This window comes from Leguminivora glycinivorella, chromosome 19 (assembly GCF_023078275.1).
Source record: "Leguminivora glycinivorella isolate SPB_JAAS2020 chromosome 19, LegGlyc_1.1, whole genome shotgun sequence".
Lineage (NCBI taxonomy): Eukaryota > Metazoa > Arthropoda > Insecta > Lepidoptera > Tortricidae > Leguminivora > Leguminivora glycinivorella.
This window is the reverse complement of record NC_062989.1, coordinates 12,529,544-12,550,270: the sequence shown is the minus strand read 5'-3', so window position 1 is coordinate 12,550,270 and position 20,727 is coordinate 12,529,544. Positions and strand designations below refer to the sequence as shown.

Below are 20,727 nucleotides of genomic sequence, written 5' to 3'. Positions count from 1 at the left end.
TAAACGCAGTTGGCCATTGGCGCCAAGATCCTTTGATGTGTGGACAAAAAACCGACACGAATCGGTTGACGGCAAGCGCAAGCGCCAACTGCAAACTTACGGCCAAGTAGCCCTCTACACACATGGCCAAGGGGGTTGGTGGAACTGTTGGCCATGTGTGTACAGCGGCCATAAGGCAATAGGTATACACCATCTAAGGCAAAATCGATCCGGTTCCGGATTACAAAATGTCTGATAGTGAATAGCGTACCTAAAAATGACAACACCGGAATCGATGACAAACCAAATGTCATGATAAACATTTCTTATCTGTGGAAACGCCCCTCGTCGTGTCAAACGTACGTTGTCGAGATTTTTGTGTATTTTGTGCATTATTTTCCTATTTATTGGTAATATTATTGTAAATTTTACCCTTATACTGTCTCCAGTTGGTTCAGATTACGAAATATAAGTTATTTTAATAATTATATGTTGTGTTTTGATAAATTGTATGTGACATTCCAATTCCAATACACTATCGATTTTTCAGGTCCAGGGCAAATAATAATTAGTTTAAAGCCCAAATTTCGGTGCTTCTGATACATTAATCAAGGTAATAAGCACCAAAATGACCGACTCAAAGTATTTCACCACCACGAAAAAGGGGGAGATATTCGAACTAAAGTCAGAACTCAACAGCGATAAAAAGGAGAAAAAGAAGGAAGCTGTCAAAAAGGTACTGTATAATATAAATTTATTTCCTTGCAAGATATTCGTATTATAATACTCTACCTACTAACATTCTATATTTCCAAAGTTCCTTCAATGGAATGCATCTTATGCATCTTCTGATGTTTTAGGTCATTGCATCCATGACAGTCGGCAAAGATGTCTCTGCACTGTTCCCTGATGTCGTCAACTGCATGCAAACAGACAACCTGGAGCTTAAAAAGCTGGTCTACTTGTATCTCATGAACTACGCCAAGTCACAGCCGGATATGGCCATCATGGCTGTTAACACCTTCGTCAAGGTATGTTTCCATCGCCACTTATTTTTATATAAATATTTGGAATTCTGTAATGAGTTAATTGGAAATCCTGTAACTGATTCTGCTTTTTCTAACTTTAAATTTGATTTGCATGGTTGAAAATTATTAATATTTTCTGGATAATATTTTATAGTGATATAGTAAATTCATCTTTTTATAATATTGGAGCATGGGAGTTTCAGTGTTGGGCTTTTACACAATCCAGTCAAATGGAAGATTTATAATATTAAGACAAATTTCATTAATGAATAACTACGCTTAGTGTAGTTATTTGTGTGTGTGTGACTTGTCTTTTTTATCGTTTTTAATGTCTACTGTACCATATTATGATGGGTGGAAGGATCTACCAACATACCAGCTTGTTAAGGTAAACAAATGATCCAAAACCAATCGACTCATCAACTTGTAGATTTACACATTAAGTCTCCCTAACAATCTGAACTAACATGAACTTAGCACACAGTAACTAATTTAAAAGCATTTTTAATATTATTTTTATCCATGTAAAATTAAACCCTGCATGTCATAGAGTAAGATTGCATGCTATAATACTATTTATTTTCTAAATTAAGCCCATTACTAGTGGATGTGTAAATCTACATTCCAATATAAACACAGCGAGATATATACAAGTGTAATATGCTAAAGTATGTACTGAATATATAAAGTCCATGCCTCATTCCGATTAGATGCACATTGGCTACATAACCCTGTATCAATCATACAGTAGAACCCTCTATTCTGTTACTTGAAACATAATCCTTATTTACCCTGCCGCTATACAATGAATGGGAGTAATGATATTATGACCAGTTTTCAGTAATGACAAATTACCCATATAATATATTTTTTAAAATGATTTTATGAACATGAAAAAAAATCATACATACAAAATACAAACTCAAGTTGTTTTTTTTTGCATTGGAATTATTTTCTTCTCGTCATATTCTTCACAGACAGAAGTAGACTAAAAAATGATGAATTGTCAAGAGTGAAATAAAAAATTGTTTTTGTATATTTTTTTTTACATTTCCACTCATACTGTTTTGTTATTGTATAAATACTACTTAAAATTTAACCATGATCCAATCTAATTCAACTATAATGGAGTAGCTAGCATAGCAGGATTCTACTGTTTGCTTACTGTCAATTGCTTCCGTATGATTCATGTATTGCTTTCTCTTTTTTATACCCAATACCGAATGCAAACTACGTTGAAACATCTCCAGGATTGCGAAGACTCCAACCCGCTCATAAGGGCTCTGGCGGTACGGACCATGGGTTGCATCCGAGTGGACAAAATCACGGAGTATCTGTGTGAACCGCTGAGGAAGTGCTTAAAAGATGAAGATCCTTATGTGAGGAAGACGGCAGCTGTGTGTGTTGCTAAGCTGTATGACATATCATCAAGCATGGTGGAAGATCAGGTAATTGTTCTTGTTTCTTTCTGTAAAGTTCATCTGTTCTGACTGTCGTAAGTTTGGAAAGTTTAGTTTTTATTCATTTTTAACCCCCAACGCAAAAACGACTGGGTGTTATAAGTTTGACGTGTCTGTCTGTTTGTCTGTCTGTCTGTCTGTCTGTCTGTCTGTGGCATCGTAGCTCCCGAACGGATGAACCGTTTTAGATTTAGTTTTTTTTGTCTGAATGCTGAGTTAGTCGGAATTCTTAGCCATGTTTCATGAAAATCGGTCTACTATGTCGCGGTCGGGGGTTTTTAAAAAAAAATTTATGCTACATACATTTATGTAAATTGGATGACAATGCAATATTGGCACCATCAAGCTGATCTGATGATGGAGAGATGAAGTGGCAAAAGAGATGATGGAGCGCGCGTAGTGGTAAAGACGTTAGCCGCGTAAGCTGAAGACCCGGGTTCGATTCCCGGCTCGGCCACCAGTGGGCCTTGCCGTTTTTTCTTTCGTGTATGATATCTATTTCAATTTAACAATAAGGCTTCAAGGGCTTGTTGCAAAAATTAAAACTTACAATTTGACACCTGTAAAACATACCCTTTCGATTTTTATTTCCATTTCCTATTAGAATTGAGTGGTTATCTAAACCATATATTATGTTGTTGTAAGGGTTTCCTGGACCAGCTGAAGGACCTGCTGAGCGACTCCAACCCCATGGTGGTGGCCAACGCCGTCGCCGCGCTCTCCGAGATCAATGAGGCCAGCGTCTCCGGACATCCACTTGTCGGTAAGAAGTAGATAGATTTGTCCTCGAATAAATTTAAAAGCTGAACTTAAAGTTGGACTTAAGCTACGGTGTCTCCCTTAAGGCCATATTTTTAACATTTGAGCTGTTGTGTTTAGATGAGCTATCAGTTGGCAGAGAAATGAGGAAGTAATCTAGTGTCGTGAGTTGCTAAGTTTAAGGGGCTGACAACACCCAATAGCGTAAAATTGATGTTATTTGCGCAGTGTTTTAAGACAAACTATTAGTCTTAGTAAGGCAAGTAAATTATATGTTATTATTCATTATATTTCAAAGAACATAGCTGTACTCGATACACGACTTAATGAAATCGGCTTGATAGAAAAAAATTGCAAATATTGGTCTCGAGTTCGTCATTAAACGGTTGTGTGTCGTTCAATTATTCACTTAGTTGTCTTTAGTTAATATTATAATAACAAATATATACATATCTAAAACACTAACGAAACATTTTGCACAAATAATGCATCTTTCTATTTTATTTTAATATTTTTCTGCACTTTTCGTACCTATCCGCCCTCGTTTAGTAACATCGCGCTCTCACTTACTCCCATACGATTAGACAGTGTACGCTAGCGTCAAGGCCATTGGGTGCTGTCAGCGTCTTAAGTCATATTGCAACTATGACTGAAATGCAATTCTAAACTAGTACTTGTGGCACACCTAACCTTAACGCAAGTCATAAATCCCTATATAGCTCTTCTTGTATTTTTTACGGTTTTCATTGAGCTTACTGAGGTTTAGTGAAATTGCAAAAACTCACTGAAGGATGATTTTTCATGAGACAAATCTTTACGCCTCTATCTTTCTTCATCCTTACAGAGATGAACGCGCCAACCATCAACAAGCTCCTAACGGCTCTGAACGAATGCACCGAGTGGGGCCAAGTGTTCATCCTGGACGCGCTCAGTAACTACTCTCCCCGCGACTCGCGCGAGGCTCACTCCATCTGCGAGCGTATCACGCCGCGCCTCGCGCACGCCAACGCGGCTGTTGTACTGTCCGCCGTCAAGGTACTGTACTAGACTACTGCTAGAGGAACAAGTGTTCATCCTGGACGCGCTCAGTAACTACTCTCCCCGCGCCTCGCGCGAGGCTCACTCCATCTGCGAGCGTATCACACCGCGCCTCGCGCACGCCAACGCGGCCGTCGTATTTTCCGCCGTGAAGGTACTGTACTAGACTACTGCTAGAGGAACAAGTGTTGATGGACACGCGAGGCAACTCTCTTTAGGCTCACTCCATATGTGAACGCACACGCCAACGCTGCCATCGTACTGTCCGCGGTCAAGGTACAGTACCTAGACAATAGCTAAAGGAACAAGTGTTCACACTGGACGCGCTCAGCAACTACTCGGCTCGCGCGCGTCTGCTTTACATATCTAAGTCCTTGAGAAACATACGCATTTTTGTAGTGACTAGTCGTTAACGACTTCAATTTGACTAACTTCAAGTTTTCTAAATTTTACCATGGAAAGCCTAAATGCACGTTTTCAATTCAAGTAACTTAACTCATATATATTATTTTGACTGCCTAAAAACTTTCACGACGAGACCTTTTTTTTTTGGTCGGAGGATTGGGAATTTAGAGAAATATCCTCTATTCTATCCACAATAATTGGACCCGGAGGGACATCCCGGGGAGGGATAATAAAAAAAAATCTAATCATATATAAAACAAGTATAATTTCAACACAGTTATTTTCTTCCCCCAGGTCCTAATGAAATTAATGGAGATGGTTTCCGAAGACACGGAGCTGGTCAGCACTCTGTCCCGCAAGCTGGCGCCTCCGCTAGTGACGCTCCTGTCCGCGGAGCCCGAGGTTCAGTACGTGGCGCTCCGCAACATCAACCTCGTCGTGCAGAAGCGGCCAGATATACTCAAACACGAGATGAAGGTGGGAAGGAATTTAGTCCATACTCTGATTAAATGAAGATTGACATAAGCACAATACAAATTTTAAATTTTGAAAAAAACCCCGACCGATTTCCATCAAACATGGATAAGAACACTCCCGGTTAATTCAGCTTTCAAACAAAAAAAAACGAAATAAGGTCAATATGGGTAAGTGTGTCATAACATAGAGTAACATAGTTGTAATTCCTTATATCAGTAAATGCGGGTTATTTGTATAGGAATAGTTAAGTGACATCAAGCGACAATCACGCGTCAAATAGCGTGAACTATCAGTACCACTACTCGATACTAGGTGGCAACTGTGTCTCGTCTGTCAAAAATTTTATATTAGAACAGTTTACAACTTATATTACAAGCAGAAGGAATTGAAAACAGAATAGAATACTGATTAATACTATTGTAATATTAGCTAAAAATTGGTGAGCATTAGACTTTTCGTTCGTCGCTACATCTATTGACAAGTAGCAGTACTGATAATTTACGTTAATTGACGCGTGATTGTCGCTAGATGTCACTTAACTATGCCTATACAAATAACCCGCATTTACTGATGTATGGAGTTCCAACTCTTCCCTTACTTATTCCTCTATGGTCATAAGGAGAAATGTGTCTGGAATTCACATTTGGCCTTTTTACTTATTGTCCCAGGTGTTTTTGCGAGTTCATACTACCCATATTGACCTTAGGTTCTAACGTTCGGGAGCTACGATGTCACATACAGACACACACACACAGACAAACAGATACCACAAACTTGAGTTTACCGTGGGACTCAGTCAATCTGTGTAAGACGTCCTATCATCCTCCTTGCGTTATCCCGGCATTTGCCACGGCTCATGGGAGCCTGGGGTCCACTTTGACAACTAATCCCAAGATTGGGCGTAGTTTTACGAAAGCGACTGCCATCTGCCCTTCCAACCCGAAAGGTAACTAGGTCTTATTGGAATTAGTCCGGTTTCCTCACGATGTTTTCCTTCACCGAAAAGCGACTGGCAAATATCAAATGACATTTCGCACATATGTTCCGAACAAAGAGGATCGAGTATTATAGAGAGTTACTGTCGAAGTAAAATGTGTAATCACAGTGCATAGACTGCCATCTCTTGACACAGGCTTAAAACTTTTGAACCTCAGTTTTGACAATTTGGTCCATATTCTTAGCTTCATATCGTCACTACTTTGAAAAATACTTGTATCTTCTTCTGTCAATGAAAAGAAAAATGAAATAAGTATGTATGCAATGCAAATAGACTTACTGCGTTTTAACTTTGAGGAGCAGTGTGAGATACAACATTTTTTCAAAGTAGTGACGATATGTCTTAAAATGTCAAATATTAATATTAGCGCCATCTAGCTGAGCGTACCCCAAAGGTGTAATGCCATCTAGGCCACCATACCTTTTTCTGTATGGTACTGGGGTACGTTTTTTTCTTAGACTTTATCTGTCTATACGGAGTTATATATGTCTTTGGTTCCGAATAACTCATTGGTACGAGCCGGGGTTCGAACCCGCGACCCCCGGATTGAAAGTCACATGCTCTTACCGCTGGGCCAACAGCGCTTCTATAATATTTTATTAAAAATTCTAACACTCAATCTGTTTCTCTTCTCCAGGTGTTCTTCGTCAAATACAACGACCCAATCTACGTGAAGCTTGAAAAGTTGGACATAATGATCCGTCTCGCGTCCCAAGCCAACATCGCTCAAGTGTTAGGCGAGCTGAAAGAATACGCTACCGAGGTGGATGTGGATTTCGTACGCAAGGCTGTTCGCGCCATCGGCCGTTGCGCCATTAAAGTACGTATTACAGGACAACTATGGAGTAAGTAATCGGTAGGGAAGGCTTAGCTATCGCTCAAGTGTTAGGCGTGCTCGAAGAATACGCTACCGAGGTGGATGTGGATTTCGTACGCAAGGCTGTTCGTGCTATCGGTCGCTGCGCCATCAAGGTACATAAGAGATCTTGTTTGTTAACACATTCAAATATCAGTGTGCGTAGCCGATTGCACAAACGCTCACGAAACGCTCATAATATCTCTTTCGCTCCTACGTATTGGCTCGACAGAGCCAGACTACATTTCTGCGTCGTTTCGGTGGCGTTTCGCGTCGCAGAAATACAATTCGGCTACGGGGCCTGAACACTCACTCTAACGCCGTGCCAGATAAATGCGTGATCAGATAAGGCACAGCGGGGCAATTTTGACTGGGGGCAAAAGCAATCCATTTTTTTTCCATATTTTACAATGTTTGCATTATTAATTGGTGTGTTCACCGGTTATGGCACGAGTGTTCAGTGGATACATGTGGAACTCAACTTAATAGTGTATAAAAAATGGATTAGTTACAATTGCCCCGCTGTACCTTAAGCACTCCGATATACTTAAAAGCGATAAAAAGTTTTCACATATAATAACTTATTTTTAAGCCATATTGCTAGATTGAAATAAAAATATTGACCCGTAGTAATTCACATAACTACTTATACCAGGTGGAACCGTCAGCCGAGCGCTGCGTCTCAACCCTGCTCGAGCTGATCCAAACGAAAGTGAACTACGTAGTGCAAGAAGCGGTGGTCGTGATCAAGGACATCTTCCGCAAGTACCCCAACAAGTACGAGAGCATCATCTCCACGCTCTGCGAGAACTTGGACACGCTCGACGAGCCTGAAGCCAGGGCTTCCATGGTGAGCCATTCATTTCTTATTTTGACCTATCCTATATATATATTTATATATTTATATATGTATGGCGGATCCTGGCAGGGTCGCCATGTACGGTTGGCGGAATATCAATAAAATTCGGATATCAAAAGAATATAAATTTTGCGTGTCGCAGGTATGGATCGTGGGCGAGTACGCTGAACGTATCGACAACGCCGACGAACTGTTGGACTCATTCCTAGAGGGCTTCCACGACGAAAATGCACAGGTATGCTGCATTTACATTCTGCAATTTGTTTCTAGTACTGGGCGACCGAGCCTTGCTCGGAGTTCGAAAACACGAAAATTCGCGTTTTAGGGGACCTAAGGACAAAGCTAGATCGATTTTTACCCCCTGAAAACCCCCACAAAAGAAATTTCAGCGAAATCGTTAGAGCGGTTTCCGAGATCGCCAGTATATACAAGAATTGCTCATTTAAAGATATAGATATAAATAAATAAATAAATAAATATTGGGGACACCTTACACGGATCAACTTAGCCCCAAACTAAGCAAAGCTTGTACTATGGGTGCTAAGCGACGATATACATACTTAAATAGATAAATACATACTTAAATACATAGAAAACATCCATGACTCAGGAACAAATATCTGTGTTCATCACACAAATAAATGCCCTTACCGGGATTCGAACCCAGGACCGAGGCTTAGATAGATCTCCTTCGGTGCTGTTCAATCTAAAGTAAACTCGGTAACGATAAGTTTTATATTTAATAGTTAAATCTATATAGGTTTTTCATTTGGCCATAGTAGATTTTAGTCAAACAGATTCTTCAGGGAAAGTTAACCATCGCAGGAAAGTTTGCAACGTAGAAAATGAAACCTGTCAACCTGTCGTGAGAGTCCGAGTTAATATGAACTCGAACTGCAATCATGTCATGTGTTTGAGTTCATATTTAAATGTGATTATGAAATAGGATTTTTCTCGTAGAAAATTATTATTTTTTGCAGTTTTCATCACTGGGTAAGCTAAGAAGAAAAAAAATCATCGTAAAAAAACTGCATACAATAATGGTTTTCTTAGAGGAAAAAATAATCAGGAAGAAGAAAAGTTCATAGAAACAATACTTCACTGCATACAATAATGGTTTTCTATGAGGAAAAAAATCCCATTTCATAACCGGGTAACCAAAAAAGAAAAAATATTCTCCGTAGAAAACTGCAAAAAATAATGATTTTCTACGTAGAAAAAAAAATCGTATTTCATAACCCAGTTAGCTAAGAAGAATTATTTTTCCTCATAGAAAACCAGTTATCAAACTTGGTTATCTACGAGGAACAAGGGGACTCTTTGGTCTGTCGATGTGACTGCGTAATACGTGAAGAGCTGTTGACTCAATCAGTTTTTCACGCCACTGATACTTATTTCCCGGTGTTAACAGGTCCAACTGCAACTGCTGACGGCCGTGGTGAAATTGTTCCTGAAGCGGCCTGCAGACACGCAGGAATTAGTCCAGCATGTGCTCAGTCTCGCCACACAAGACTCCGACAACCCTGACTTGAGGTAACATACGTTTATCCATACTAATATTATAATTGGGAAAGTGTGTGTGTGTGTCTGTTTGTTTGTTCGTCTTTCACGGCAAAACGGAGCGACGAAATGACGTGATTTTTTAAGTGGAGATAGTTAAAGGGATGGAGAGTGACATAGGTTACTTTTTGTCTCTTTCTAACGCGAGCGAAGCCGCAGGCAAAAGCTAGTTTAATTATATATACATCCTCATTCGTTTAGTTGTCCTAAACATCCTCCTAGAAAACCTGAACATCTCTAACTAAAAGCATTTTTGACGTCCCATTAATAGTTTATAGTATAACCAAAGAGGATCGAGTATTAGTTAGTTATTTATTCATCAAACAATATTACATTGTATTTGAAATTAATTATAGCTAAAATACTTAAAACTAACATGCAATCAATTTACAATATTACATTAAAATATAACATCAAGGAATTTATACAGAGATTGAATATACCTATCGAAATGTATTATAATTTAATCTAGGATTTGGTATGTCTAATTTAATCTATTTAAAGCTCTTCCACGGAATAATAGCACTTCTCTAACAAGATTTTTTTTAATTTGTTTTTGAATATTTGGCTACTGGTAAGTGACTTCAACTCGACTGGTAACCTGTTAAAAAGGACAACAGCCTGGTAACCTGCCGCATGCTTCACTACTTTGAGTCTGGTGCTCACTGTATGAGGCAAATCTTTACGCCTCGACGCTAAACGCCTGTCCCTCTGTTCTGAAGTTTCAATTGAGTTCAAATTTTTAACTAAGTCCGTGAGTAAAATCAATATGTAAAGGCTGGGAACAGTTAAAATTTTAAAATCTAAAAAGTACTGTTTACTTGGTGTATCCTGTGGGACCCTTGCCATTATACGTATTGCTCTTTTCTGAGCAATGAAAGCAGCTTGTACATTATATTTGTAGCTGTTGCCCCAAAGTTGAATACTGTACCGCAATTTTGATTCAACCAGAGCATGGTAAACCATTTTAAGTTGATTCAGTTGCAGTTCATCTCTTAGACTTCTGAGGGCATAGCACGCGCTGTTTACTGCATTTATCACAGCAGATACTTCTGGCTTCCAGTTCAGATACGAATCTATGTATACGCCTAAAAATTTGGCTTTCTCCACCTGATCTATCATGACTCCCTCCATGTAGATCTGCAAGGCGTCTTTATTTTTGGATGTGGTTCTAAATAACATAACGTTAGTTTTTTTGGCATTCAGTTTCAGATCGTTAGCTTGAAACCACCTAGTGAATGTCTCCAGGGCATAACTTACCTTAACATTCAGTTAAGGTATATAGAGAGTTACTGTCAAAGTAAAATGTGTAATCACAGTGCACAGACTTGAAACTTTTGAACATCAGTTTTGACAATTTGGCCCATATACTTAGCTTGTTATGTGTTAAAATGTGAAATATTAATATTAGCGCCATCTTGCCGAGCGTCCCCCAAAGATGTAACGCCATCTAGGCCACCGTACCTTTTTCTATATGGTCCTGAGGTACGTTTTTTTTCTTAGACTTTATCTGTCTAAACGGAGTTACATTTTATCAAAATTCTTAACTATCGCAATTTTCGTAAGAACTCCAGTTATCAGGAATCCCTACAACACTACAACATCTTATCCCTAGAAAACAGACGCAAATTAACTGACGCGACAATTTTATTTAAAATTATAAATAATCTAATCGACTCCCCTACTTTGCTATCAAAAATTAAACTTTCATGCAGTACTCGACCAGCCCGCTCCTCACGTAAAAAATATCTGTTTTCACCCCCTCACTTGAAGAAAAAATATACAAAGAATTGTTTCCTCTCCCGCGCGCCTGCAATGTATAATAATGTCTTTATGCATATAAACCCTTTTAATGTATCTATTTCAAAGTTTAAAAATGATATATCTAACTGCCTGTTAAATTATGCCAATCAATAAGTCATAATGGCTAGATCTCCACTAACGTAATAACTATAACTCAGTAACTAAGTAATATACCGATATATGTAGGTATAATTATAATGAACTTATCGATCGTAAGGTATAAGAACAAATTACTATAACTGAAGTTATTAATTAATTATCATTTAATATTGTCTGTGTTACTGGATCCCGTAGGCAGCTTAACTGACAGCGTTTATAATTTATTTATTATTTGCACATGGTACAAGATTATCGGTTAAAATGTAACGCTGCCGGTTGGGTTGCACGCAAAATCTATTTCTACCGCTCAGTATCAACTTTTATAATTAATGAACAATACCTATTTGTTAAATTTTCGGCACTGTTTGTCTTTTATGTATTCCATCTATTGTATCTTTTGATGTAATGACTGTTTGTTGCCATAATAAAATAAAATAAAATAAAACATATGTCTTTGGTAGAACTTAGAAATTGCTACCTAATATTACTTGTTTTGGGCCTAATACGATACAATTAGAGCAGTTCCTGGGCTATCTCGAATCACGACGTATTCTCGCGATAGACTCGCTCTAGAAAAAATTCAACATGAACATGTTTCATCAGGGACCGCGGCTTCATCTACTGGCGTTTACTATCCACTGACCCCGCGGCCGCCAAAGAAGTGGTGCTCGCGGACAAACCACTCATCTCCGAGGAGACAGACCTTCTGGAGCCCACGCTGCTGGATGAGCTCATCTGCCACATCAGCTCGCTCGCCTCTGTGTACCACAAGCCGCCCACAGCCTTCGTGGAGGGTAAGCATCTAGAGCAAATGTGTATCGGCAGGCAATTTTGAAGGTGACGGACCTTACTAGAACCGACTCTGCTAGATCAACTCAGCTGCGTATGTGTATTAGGGTGTCCCTTATTTTAATCTTTCGAAAAATTAACAACGCATACCCTCTTAATATGATCATATTACCCCAAAATACCATGATAAAAAATTTCAGTTCATTCCTGTAAGAGGAACCCGTACCGACTTGCACCTGAAGTTCCCATACAAATTACTATGGAGAAATTTGCTTAAGACACTAAGTTGATATTTTTATTTATTTCGCATTGTTTTTTTGTTCGCATCGAGTTGTTTATGTGAAATATTGTTTATACGGCAGTACTATACTCGGTAAATGTCAAAAAAAAATATGAAAATTAAAAATTTATTTTTTGGATTTTCATACAATGTATGGGAAATTGCATGAAAGTCGGCACGGGTTCCAGTTATAGGGATGAGCTGAAATTTATTTTGAGGGTGTGTTGGGGTAAAACGAGCCCATTTAGGGGGTATGCGTTACTAATTTCTGTAAATCGTAAAATAAGGGACACCCTAATGTGTATTATAAACTGCCTAAAGCATTTGTTGAGGGTGAGTTCCTAGAATAATGAAATTCTAGTGGAAATACCACTTATCTCAGAGACTCCTCGGGCCAATGCTACTGGAAGAGCTACTCAATAGGGGTGACGACTACATTATAAAATGGCATTCTGTTTAGTCCGTCAGTTAGATCGTCCAAAAATACTGAACACATATTTTTCACTTTATCTAATTAGTGAAAAAATACAAAGATATAGAGCATCAAAGTGCCGGAGTGGGGGCTTGTGACGTCACTTTTAACTAAAAATTGTACTTGCGTGATGTCACGCGAAACTTCAACGCACATGTACCGTCGTCATTTTTTATTTACGAGAAAAAAGAAAAAATAGGTGTCCCAAATTTTTTGAAAATCTATCTGATGCCTATTAGCTCGCTAGCGTCAGTGTAGTTACCACAACTAAAAGAAGATATGACATAGCACCATTGTTAAAGGCGAAGCTTTTTTTGTTGCAATACCAGGGAAATTGGTCCATCAAACATAAAAACAGACATTAATAGACTACGTGCACTTCACTCCATTTGTTGTGCGCCTGCCGCGCACGCTGCAGGGCACCATTGCGTGCGCAGACTTCTGGCCGAAGGGTGTGGTATTGCGGCGGTTCCGGGGCAACCTGCCGAATCCTACGTATAGTCAGACGACTCAACGGAGCCACGCTGTTACGTCGTCGCCCAAATCTAATGTTTAATTTGTTTATTTTTTGTATTATTTATCGTTTGTGTCTTGTTTTGTATTTTGTAGTTTCACAGTGCCTTAGTGTAAACTGTAATGCTGTGTTACTTTTTGATTAAATAAACAAATTAGTTTAACAAGCAAGTTTGTTATAGCGATGTTTGTGCGTGCAGGTCGCGGCGCGGGCGTGCGCAAGTCGCTGCCGGCGCGCGGCGCCTCCGAGCCGGCCGAGGCCCACGCTCCTCAGGCCACAGTTATTCCCAACCAGGTAACTGTTACTTCATTTCTTCACAATTAAGGGTATTATAAATTGAAATAGATATCATACTTACACGAAAGAAAAAACGACAATACCCACTGGTGGCCGAGCCGGGAATCGAACCCGGGTCTTCAGCTTACGCGGCTAATATTCAATAAAATTATTTGATTTATTATTTGATTAAGAGCGATGGAAAGAAGGATGGTAGGAATTTCACTTAGGGATAGAAAAACAAATAAATGACGAATGGCGAAACTGAAGTGGGAGTGGGCTGGGCATGTGGCCCGAAAAGATGGTTCATGGTGCAAGAGGCTGCTGGAGTGGAGACCGTGGGGAGAGTCACGCCCAACAGGGAGGCCAAAAATGCGTTGGTGTGACGATATCAAGGGAACAGCTGGATCAAAGTGGATAGAAAGAGCCCAGAACAGAACAGAATGGCAGAAAATGAAGGAGACCTACATCTCTAAGATTGAAAAAGGTTAAAAAGAAGAAGAAGAATTTGATTTGTTCCCTAGTTGTAATTAAGAGTATCTTAACCCTTTGAGTCTCAGCGACATTATATCATGTCAGTGTTACAGAAGATTATGATGTCAATGTAACAGAAGATAAGTTTCTATGTTTCAAATGCTTGGGACTCGGAGGGTTAAATATCACAATTTCTTGACTTTTTGCTTACCATTAGCCGGGTCCTCACAGGGCGAGCCACGTCGCGAGGCAATGTGGTCTCGCGGCAGAGGTCTAATGTAAACGTGCCTCGCCCGTGGTAGGTTGCTCGGCCGAGCAAAATGCACGCATTGCCTCGGCGGAGGCTCGTCTACATAACACGTTTGCCGCGCTAGGATATTACCTCGCGACGGGCCTAGCTGTGTGGATCCGGCTATTGAAATTAATGACTTTTCCCAGAAAGCTCAAATTATATGGATAGATTTTTGTGGTTTGGATCCTTTTCCTTAACTTAGTCAAATTATCAAAGCTGTAAAAATGTGAAAAGTTCCTTAGACTTGATTGATTAGGTATCTGAACAAGGAAGATGTTTGTCTGGACTAGTGTGGCGGCTCTTTTACTTTTAGAAGAAACTAGCTTTTGATAGCGGCTTCGCTTATGATAAATTTGAAAATTGCGAAATGCTCCATACAAACTTCCACCCCCGTTTTAGGGAAATGTGTGGGGGGTTAGATAGAGGCAAAAAGTAGCCTATATCGCTGTCCACCTCTTCAACTATCTCCACTGAAAAAATCACGTTAATTAGTCGCTCCGTTTTGCCGTGAAAAGCGGACAACACACATAAGGCATAAGGCAATGCCCGGTAAGGGCATTTATTTGTGTGATGAGCACAGATATTTGTTTCAGAGTCAGGATATTTTCTATGTATATAAGTCTGTATTTATCTATTTAAGTATGTATATCGTCGCTTAGCACTCATAGTACAAGCTTTGCTTAGTTTGGGATTAAGTTGATCTGTGTAAGGTGTCCCCATTTTTTTTTCCATTTATAATATTAGTATGGACATGGATTATAGTGGATGTTGAATGCCATGTTTTCCCCCAGGAGTCCCTGATCGGCGACCTGCTGTCGATGGACATCGGCGCGCCGCCCGCGCCCGCCGCCGCGCCGGCCTCCAACCTGGACTTGCTCGCCGGCGGCCTCGACGTTCTGGTAACTATGCCTTTTATTTATAGATGGTGTGAAATTCAAATTTTCTATGGGAATGAAACCTTCGCCCCTAGATTTTCAATGAATTTTTAAGTGTTTGGCTCGTCGACGACTCCGCCAACGTCAAGGTTTAGGAAGGCATGCGTTTTATGAAGATAATTAGCCCGAGAATTACTAGACTATTGAGTCGGACTACATTTTTTAAATTTGTCGGTTATTTTAGTGTCTAGATTTGGTTGACTGTCTATAAACCGTATATTTATTCTCGATTATGGTAATATATTACCATTAACTATAGTTCTTGACATATTTCCTTCTCGGTAGATATGTGGATTCCGCGTATGAAATGAATACAAGTATGGACTCGCGCGCGACAAGGCAAGTTGTGCTTGAGGGTCTGTAATTTATAGTTCTCAGCAACGAGTATTAACCATATTTGATGATTATAATCAGCTGGGTGGCGGCGCGGAGCCGGCAGCAGCGGCGGCGGCGGCGGGCGGCAGCACGGGGCTGCTGGGCGACATCTTCGGCGCCGCCGCGCCCGCCTCCTACGTGCCGCCCAAGACCTGCTGGCTGCCCGCCGACAAGGGGAAAGGTAACCTGACCCGTTCTACGCTTTCCACTGGACTAATAACATTGACACTCACGGAAGCGGTCCGTCGGAAATGAGCTACGAGCGGCCGGTTTGAGCTGGAGCGAGGGTCGCTGAAGATAGGAAGGCGTGATGCGAGCTCGTGAAAGCCCTTTGCACCTCTGGGGATTACAAAAACAACAACATTGACAATTTTGTTGATAACGATAATGATGAATAAAGCTCACGAAATTAAACATACATTTAATAACTGTTCCAAATTTTAAAGCGATAGCATAAGCGGTTGTCGAGATATTTAGTAATGTGGCAGACAGATAGATGGACAGACTCACACTATAAAGGTTCCTTTTTTACTTTTTGATACTTAACCCTAGAAATAAAAGCAATGCGTGTACCCTAATTTTACTGCATGTTATAAATACGCATCATCAGATATTCGCCATATAAGCCTAATGGCGCCGGATTTTTACTACCAATTCTGTAGGCTGCATAGGTAAACCTGGAATTTACATGTCGCCTCTGTCAACCAAAACCAGTGACAAAGTTTGGTGTGACCTCATGCTACATTGTCCAATGCCCATCTTGCCTACATGCGAAATATGTACCTTGGAAATTACTTTATGGAAATCCTGAATTTAAATTTTATGTATACTTTTGTAGTGCTACCTACATGCTGCAATTTAAGATACTCACTGATTTACTGATATATTCTAATATTAGTATAAAACATATTCTCATTGACCCTTTAACCATTTTGACGTTTGTTCTATTCATTCGACTTTGAACTGTAATTTTTATTGCAAAGATGCGTTTTTGTTTTAAGTATGATGGCAACTATTTTGCCGCTACCGATTTAAGGGTTAAGAGAAAATGTTAATTTTCTTTTGGGAAATAAAGTATTTAAACACGATTGCTTTACAAGCTACAAGCCTATCATATTCATATCAAAACTAGACTTCTAATAACACTTCTTACAAACTGTGTTGTCCCACTTACCATAAAAATGAAATTGGCTTGTGTCTTCATTCGAATAACCTGTCAAAAAGTTCTTATAACAAGCGACAAAGTAGGACTTTTTACTTGGAATCATTGATAATCAGAGATCATTTCATTTATTATGATCCAACTTACACTAAGAGATAAACCAAACATGTAAGTTATAGGTTATAGGTAAAGGGCTATACAACTTATACTTGGAATTGAATTAACAAACTAGACAGTACTACGGAATATAATACACTGTTAAACAAGATTGGACAGAGGGGCGTCATTTGTTTGACGTTTTCAAAATAATGTGAACATTTGTTTGTCGTTTTCAAAATAAAAGTGACGTTGATCATTTGATCTATACAATAAAATCGCTACTACTATCTCCTTTGCTTGTAGGTCTAGAGATCTGGGGCACATTCAGTCGGCATGGCGGGCAGCCGCGTCTGGAGATGACCTTCACCAACAAGGCCATGCAGGCCATGAGCGGGTTCGCCATTCAGCTCAACAAGAACAGGTACTTGACCTTGAGTATAAACTATTTGTATCTTTATAAAACTGTCACCTGTTCAAGTGTGGAATAAGAAGTTATCTATCTAAGAATCTCTAGAAAGAGGACTATTACTTAGGTGATTCTCCTTGTGTCAAAACTCCTGAAAGTTAATAGTACTTAAGAAAGTTAATAGTAGTTAAGTTACCGTGCTCACGTGGAAGAGACCAGTGTCTCTGCACAAATAATTGCTCTCTCTGCGACCTCTCGATGCTCTGTACAAATAATTGTTAACAAACAGAGTCAGAACTACACCCTCATCAGTATGAGGGTGTAGTTCTGACTCTGTTAACAATTATTTGTACAGAGCATCGTAGGCGCTGAGAGTTTATTTAGGCTCATCTCTTTTATAAATTTAAATAGATATCAATATCATACACGAAAGAAAAAACGACAAGGCCCACTGGTGGCCGAGCCGGGAATCGAACCCGGGTTTTCAGCTTACGCGGCTAACGTCTTCACCACTAGACCACCCACCCGCCGCGGTACCCGACGAAATTTCTCTATTGTATGTTATCTCTGATAAGGCTAGGCGCCTTTTGACCAACTCTAAGGGCGAGCAATTAGTGCTTGCACCTCCTATACGAATCCTTTTGCAGGATTACGATATAGCGAGAGAGATGGTGCTGCCATCTATACAACTAGGGAACAAATCAAATTATTTTGTTGAATATTTTTTGATTTGTTCTTTGTTCATCTCTTTTTATTATCTATAATTTTATAGATTCATAATAACTCTGGTATTTTCCTTGTCAGTTTCGGCGTATTCCCGGCGGGCAGCTTGTCTGTGGGCGCACTAGCGGCTGGCGCGAGCGCGGATGCGCCGCTACCACTCGCGACAACTGGCCCCGTGCAACGCATGGAGCCGCTCAATAACCTGCAGGTACTGCAACTCTACTAATCCTCTTATTATCTTAGGATCTATAGGCATCGGATAGAACACCGTACGAAAAGAAGGCCGCAGAAATATCTCACACTAATATTATTTCTAGAGCGTGTATTTGCGGGCATAAATGCTTCGTTTTGTTGTTATTGCTGGTGACTGAACTAAATAATGAGCTCATCGGTTGTAAGGCCATAGAAAAGCGCGGCACATGATATGGCTATGGATTTCTAAACGCAAGTGTGTAACATTTTAATTATAAAGTAACGCTACATCATCATGTATTTAAGTCTCTTGTCCATGAAGCAATTTCTATGTGTATCAGATCCAATCCCCAAGTTATTTTTGACAGTTTGAAAAGACACGACTACGCACGCTCTCCTTGGGTCTTCCATTCTTCCTGAAGTATCAATTATCCCTTTTGTGACAAACGCAATAATTACAGGATTGAGAAAATTAGGAATGCGGGAACATTACACTAACGTGACCCTATGTTAACCAATTTATTTATGCAACCCGACACTAAATTTAAAACACTCATTTCAGGTGGCGATAAAGAACAACGTGGACGTGTTCTACTTCGCGTGCCTGATGCCGGCGCACATCCTGTTCACAGAGGACGGGCAGCTCGACAAGCGCGTCTTCCTCACCACCTGGAAGGAGATCCCCGCCGCCAACGAGCTCCAGCACTCGCTGTCCGGCGTCGTCGGCACCGCCGACTCCATCGCGCACAAGATGACCCTCAACAACATCTTCACCATCGCCAAACGAAACGTAGAAGGACAAGACATGCTCTACCAGTCACTCAAACTTACCAACAACATCTGGGTACTACTAGAGTTAAAACTACAGCCAGGAAACCCAGAGGCGACCCTCAGCTTGAAGTCACGCACGGTCGAAGTAGCCTCCTGCATATTCCAAGCGTACGAGGCCATCATCAAATCGTAATCTCGTTAAAATTGTTATAGTATTCTTATGTAAGTTATATTTATACGACTGTAAATTCCATTAGTGTATGAATGTTTATTAGATTCTAGCTTTTTACTTGAACGAGTTCCAACCCAATAAGATGGTTTGGTGGGATATTGTGAGGAGAAAAGTTAGAACTGTTTATTAGAGATTATGAAATGAAATGATATGTATATCGCGCGAGTGGGATGGAAGACTCCGGGAGAATCATGCCGTGTAATGGCTATAAATAAATAATTGTGTTAAATTATTTTGTCTTTTTATTTGGAACGCTTACTCCTTTAGTACTTCCTACTACACCTGGGCGTTTTCCAAAATAAATCTCGAATATCGAATTTCACCAGATCTGGGGGCCGATTTTTGAATCTCACGGCGTTCGAATTCAGAAAATTGTCACTGAAAATAGTAGGCAATTCACCGTTTTCAACCGGTATTTTAGTGACAGTGAGACTCAAAAATCGGCCCCCTGGACGTGTTTGGGCTTATTCTTCTCAGAATCACGAGATGATTCGATCCCGACCATTAAAAAATGTGTCCCAAATTGTCCATACAAAATTCGAGTTTCCAATACGTCACGCACGCAGTAAGTTCATAGTAAAATCGTGACTTAAAGGAAAAAAAAATTAGGTAATTTTTTTATCGTCAGGATTGAATCAGCTCGTGATTCTGAGAAGAATGAGCCCAGATACGTCCAGTCCCGATATAATGCATCCTATTGTATCACTTATCCACGTGGATAAGTGATAAAATAGCACGTATACCTACTTTGTAACATCTTATAACACCATGGATGCAATAAATAGATATGAATATGATAAGACATTTGTCACTTTCACACATAGACATACTTGCCAGAACGTGACGGATGCTTTATCCGCGTAAATCCATACTAATATTATATGGGAAAGTGTCTGTGTCTGTTTGTTTGTCCGTCTTTCACGGGAAAACGGAACGACGTATTCACGTGATTTTTTAAGTGGAGATAGTTAAAGGGATAGAAAGTGCCATTGGCTACTTTTTGTCTCTTTCTAACGCGAGCGAAGCCGCGGGCAAAAGCTAGTAAGTGATAAAATTGGAAGCATAGTAGCCGGGCTGATCTGGTGAAAATCGATATTTGAGATTTATTTTGGAAAACTCCCACACCTATGACTTTACGGAGGAATTCAGCAGTAGTGCAATATTTTTGCGGAATTTCCAATCTTATCAAATGCATTTATTTCCTAGGCATGTCAGTCCCATTCTACTGACTAATTAATGACTTGTAAATGTATATTTTATCTTTTACCAATAAATTACTGTATCACTGTATCACTGCCACGTGGGCGACAGACAACAATATTTCGGTTACGGCCTACAAGTATTTTAGATTCAAATGCGAATGCGTTTCTAAACGAGACAATCTTCAAATTAATTATCACAGCTAGATAAATATT

The 20,727-nt window shown here is 39.8% G+C and overlaps 1 protein-coding gene across 2 annotated transcripts; it reads left to right on the top strand.

Moving 5' to 3' along the window:
• Positions 1-260: 260 nt before the first annotated feature.
• Positions 261-19,544, top strand: LOC125236645 (AP-1 complex subunit beta-1-like). Of its 2 annotated transcripts, none has more exons than XM_048143523.1 (18): positions 261-338; positions 530-715; positions 840-1,010; positions 2,258-2,455; positions 3,113-3,230; positions 4,071-4,261; positions 4,964-5,146; positions 6,781-6,963; positions 7,655-7,849; positions 8,001-8,093; positions 9,270-9,391; positions 11,924-12,114; positions 13,575-13,669; positions 15,209-15,316; positions 15,767-15,908; positions 17,292-17,409; positions 18,199-18,325; positions 18,872-19,544. In XM_048143523.1, exons 2-18 carry the CDS (start codon positions 608-610, stop codon positions 19,271-19,273), a joined length of 2,745 nt encoding a protein of 914 aa, XP_047999480.1. In that variant the 5' UTR covers positions 261-338; positions 530-607; the 3' UTR covers positions 19,274-19,544. The 2 variants fall into 2 exon arrangements, with proteins under 2 accessions (XP_047999480.1, XP_047999481.1); XM_048143524.1 differs by lacking the exon at positions 261-338 and adding an exon at positions 355-389.
• The last annotated feature ends 1,183 nt before the right edge of the window (positions 19,545-20,727 follow it).

Coding starts and splice junctions, on each gene's coding strand:
- LOC125236645 (XM_048143523.1), top strand. CDS start 608: ATGACCGACTCAAAGTATTTCACCACCACGAAAAAGGGGGAGATATTC. Junction 15,909..17,291: donor GCCCGCCGACAAGGGGAAAG/GTAACCTGACCC, acceptor CTTTGCTTGTAG/GTCTAGAGATCTGGGGCACA. Junction 18,326..18,871: donor AGCCGCTCAATAACCTGCAG/GTACTGCAACTC, acceptor CACTCATTTCAG/GTGGCGATAAAGAACAACGT.